The sequence below is a fragment of the Vulpes lagopus genome, chromosome 5 (genome assembly GCF_018345385.1).
Source record: "Vulpes lagopus strain Blue_001 chromosome 5, ASM1834538v1, whole genome shotgun sequence".
Taxonomy (NCBI): domain Eukaryota; kingdom Metazoa; phylum Chordata; class Mammalia; order Carnivora; family Canidae; genus Vulpes; species Vulpes lagopus.
The window spans coordinates 72,308,710-72,312,435 of NC_054828.1; the positions used below are offsets into that span (position 1 = coordinate 72,308,710).

At 45.9% G+C, this 3,726-nt stretch overlaps 1 protein-coding gene across 2 annotated transcripts; it reads right to left on the reverse strand.

Annotated features, from left to right (window-relative positions):
- Positions 1-601: 601 nt before the first annotated feature.
- LOC121491396 (cornifin-A) lies at positions 602-2,263 on the reverse strand. Of its 2 annotated transcripts, none has more exons than XM_041756257.1 (2): positions 2,231-2,263; positions 602-1,192 (listed from the first exon to the last, which is right to left on the reverse strand). In XM_041756257.1, exon 2 carries the CDS (start codon positions 1,152-1,154, stop codon positions 888-890), a length of 267 nt encoding a protein of 88 aa, XP_041612191.1. In that variant the 5' UTR covers positions 1,155-1,192; positions 2,231-2,263; the 3' UTR covers positions 602-887. The 2 variants fall into 2 exon arrangements, with proteins under 2 accessions (XP_041612191.1, XP_041612190.1); XM_041756256.1 differs by having other exon boundaries at positions 602-1,173; positions 2,231-2,261.
- Positions 2,264-3,726: the final 1,463 nt, after the last annotated feature.

The window sequence follows — 3,726 nt, forward strand, 5'->3', positions numbered from 1 at the left end:
TCTCCTGGGCAGGCATTGTGGATTCTACTCGTCTTTGTCCTGCTATAGTGTAGGGGTCTCAGTGAAAGATAAAAACTAGGGTGATCAAACCAGCATATGTGTGTGTGTGTGTGTGTGTGTGTATTTGTGTCATGTGATTTGTGAGGGTGTGAAGTCTGTGTGTGTGTCTATGAGTGTTTTAACACTTGGCTTCATGTGTTAGGGCATCAGCAAGAGAGGATGCATGAATTTTTATAAGCACTATTTCTTTGGAATAACAATAATGAAGGAATAAACCAAACAGAAAAAGGGTGAATTAGGAGCCAGGACTGAGTCAGAGATGGCTTGAAACAGGTACCATCTACACTCAGATAGGACTCACTCAGGTACAAAAGAAGCCCTGCTCTAGTTAAGGCTGCCCAAAGTAACAGGGTCTGGGTAGCCTTGACCCATTGCCAGTCCATGAACATGTACGCACACATGCGCGCGTGCACACACACACACACACACATGCTCTCACTGCCTGTTCCAGGCCCTTTGCTGCTTCATATTGAGAGAACAATGAAAAAGTTGAATCAGCCAATGACAAGAACAGCCAGCTATGGAGTCAAAAGTGGTTTAATAGGGATAGGGCAGGAAAGATCCACTTGATCCCCAGGCCCCTCTTTAGACAAGCCCTGGGCAGTTAAAAGAGTAGCTCTTTAACCAGTGAGACTGTCTGCATCTTTCAGAGGCTCAGAGACCTCCAGAGCAGTGTGAGGGAAATCTCTGTAGAGGGTGCAAAGAGGGAGGGTTATGACTCAGAGTGACAACATGCTAATTGTAAGTAAGACACAGAAGGACAATGGGAGAGGGGATTCAGCATCCGGTGGTTGGCTCCCCCGGGGCTTGTTTGGCTGTAGACCTCATTACTTCTGCTTGGTCTTCTGCTGAGCTGGTACTGGAGTCACTGTTGGGGGACATGGCTCTGGAACCTTGGGGTGGCAGGGCTCTGGAACCTTGGTGTGGCAGGGCTCTGGAATCTTGGTGTGGCAAGGCTCTGGAGCCTTGGGGTGGCATGGCTCCTTGGTTTTGGGGGCACATGGCTCCTGGGGTGGAGGCTGGCATGGCTGTTTCACCTGCTGCTGAGGCTGGGGGGGAGGGGTGCAAGGTTGCTTCTGCTGATGAGAACTCATGCTTCACAGGAGACTGGACCTACAAGCAGAACAGATGACTTAAACAGAGATTATCTAGGATAGAAGACACATTCAATGACAAATATGTTTCTTTTCAGGCCTTCTTGGAAGAAACAGCCCCTCAGTTCCCCTGGCCAACCACCCAAACACACTTGAAAGTAAAATATGCTTTGATAATTTCTGGGTCCTTTCAAGAAGAGGAGTTAAAGTCAATTTGTTCTGCTCCATTTCAGTGGGGTTCATTACTCAGCAAACTTTCTTCCCCAGACATGTAATATTTCTCATTGACAAGTACCCAGCACCACACTGAGATCTTTTGGACAGTGACATTATAGAAACAATTGCAGTCCACCCATCCCTAGCACCATGTGGCATACCTGTGACTTAAATATGCCTCTGTGAGTCTCAGCTCCTGTGACCTCATTCAGCCTTTGTTATGCAATCTGCTCTGAAATGCTCTCCTTCCCATTTTGCTTGTCCAGATATGCCTCCATTATAGCTCATATCTTGTACCAGGAGATCCTGAGCATAGCTCCCCCAAACTGACATAGCCCTTCTCTGTCCCTCTGTTCCCATACCAGTCAGTATCTGCTTTGTATTTCACCTATGTGTAAGCATGCATTATCTTCCCTGCTAGGCTGTGAGCTTGCTGAGTAAGTTCCATAATGGTCTGATCTATCCAAAGTGACTAGCATGGTGCCTGAGATATAACAAATGCATAACAGAGGTCCATCTCATGAATCAACATTTTTATAGGTGTCATAAACAGAGAAAATAGTGGTGTTGCTGAAAGGGCCTGGGCCTCAGTCCTAGTCATAATCTTGCTACTAACTTACTGTGGGTTCTTGAACAGGCTTGTCCCCTCTCTATCCCCCAGTCCCATAGCTGTTTACCAAAGTGGCAGACTTACCTGACCCTAAACTCCCTTCACACTCAAACTGTGCTGTAATCTAAAACGCCCAGGATTCTGTAATTAATATCCTCACCAGCCCTCTTACACAGGTTTGCCTTTGTCCAGTTTCCAATAACAAAAAAAATAAACATGAATTTCAAATTGATTCCAATCAGAGACTTACCTGGTACACAGAGAAAGGGGTGCCTGGTTGCTCTGATCTGATGTAAAGTCAGTGGCCAGCTAGCTTTTTATAGGATGAATGAGCCCTGCCTCAAGGAAACAGAATCACCCCAGGCCCCCTCTGTTTTCATTCCTTACTTGTCAAACATGATTCACCCTATTCCCCTCAATTACCAGTTGGATCAGCTTTTGTGATGAAAACCACCCACTTGATATTTTTTTGGCACTGGCTGTGTGACAAATGATGTCACTGATGCCTAATTCCCAGTGCCACCCTCTGCCTTAGACCCAGGCATTGGGCTTGTGTTGGAGGAGAAGTGAGCCACAGGCTTCCTGGATAGTTTAATGAGTTAACCCTGGAAGAATGAGTCTTTTTTGTGGCCTTGCTACCTTCTTGCTCTCTCTTTTCTTGAGGAGATTGTTCCTCCTGTTTTGTGGGATAGAATATACTGGGCACAGGAACAAGTGGGAGAGGTGTGCAGAGGATCTGAGGTGGGTACAGGATCTGAGGTGGGTACCAGTTGTCTGCCTTAGAAACGTCAGAGGTCATCAATTTACTGATTACAGACTCCTTGTCTAGGGGTCCAACCCATTTCCTCCATCTTTCTCCTAACTTCACTGAACTATACACATTCAGATTACTTAATTATCCCCCCAACCCCACCCCTCCCTGACTGGTTGCTAATCTGGGTAAACCTGCTTTGCCTTCACCAACCACACCTTCACCCCTCTCCTACTTTAGAGATTTTTTAAGCACTAATTCCTCTTCTGGGATAACCTTCTCCCTCCACTCCACCCAGCCTTCTGGCCCTGGCCCTTCCTTCCTAACCCATCTGTATATTACTCACACACTGCCAAAACCTGAAAGTTTTTTTCTAACTACCTTAGCCCCTTGCCCAAGCCCATCCATGGAGCCTCAACTCTTCTTTGTACACTTCCAGTCCAAGCCCTGACACCTGGAGGTCTTGTTGGCTCCTCTCTTGGCTCTGTATCTCCTGGTGGGGGGTATCTCAGCATCAGGGCTGTGCCTGCTCAAAACAACAGCACTCCCATGGTGATATTTGTTTCTACATTCACTCAAGAAATACAAATGGAAATCCTAGTATATGCCGGGCATGTCCCATTCTGGGAGCTATCCAAGTGTGAAGCCACTTGCCTCAACAGACTGGAAGATACCAAGTATCAGAGACACATCCTACTTTAGAGCCACTAGTTTAATGGCTCTAGAGAGGCTCAGTCCATACTCTTCAAGTGATGGCTAAGGGATTTGAGGTTACAAGAAGTGAAATAACTCCCTCAAGGTCAAATAACAATCCCCATGAAGAAATGAATTCTACACCAAAAGACTGTTCTTAAAATTTTTGTGTTTAAATTCAATTAGCCAACATATAGTGGTACATCACTGACTTTAGATGGGGTGTTCAATAATTTATCAGTTGTGTATAGTATGTTCTTTTTGTTTTAACCCCCACCTTCTCCTAATGCCTGTAGAGGAAA

Coding starts and splice junctions, on each gene's coding strand:
- LOC121491396 (XM_041756257.1), bottom strand. CDS start 1,154: ATGAGTTCTCATCAGCAGAAGCAACCTTGCACCCCTCCCCCCCAGCCT.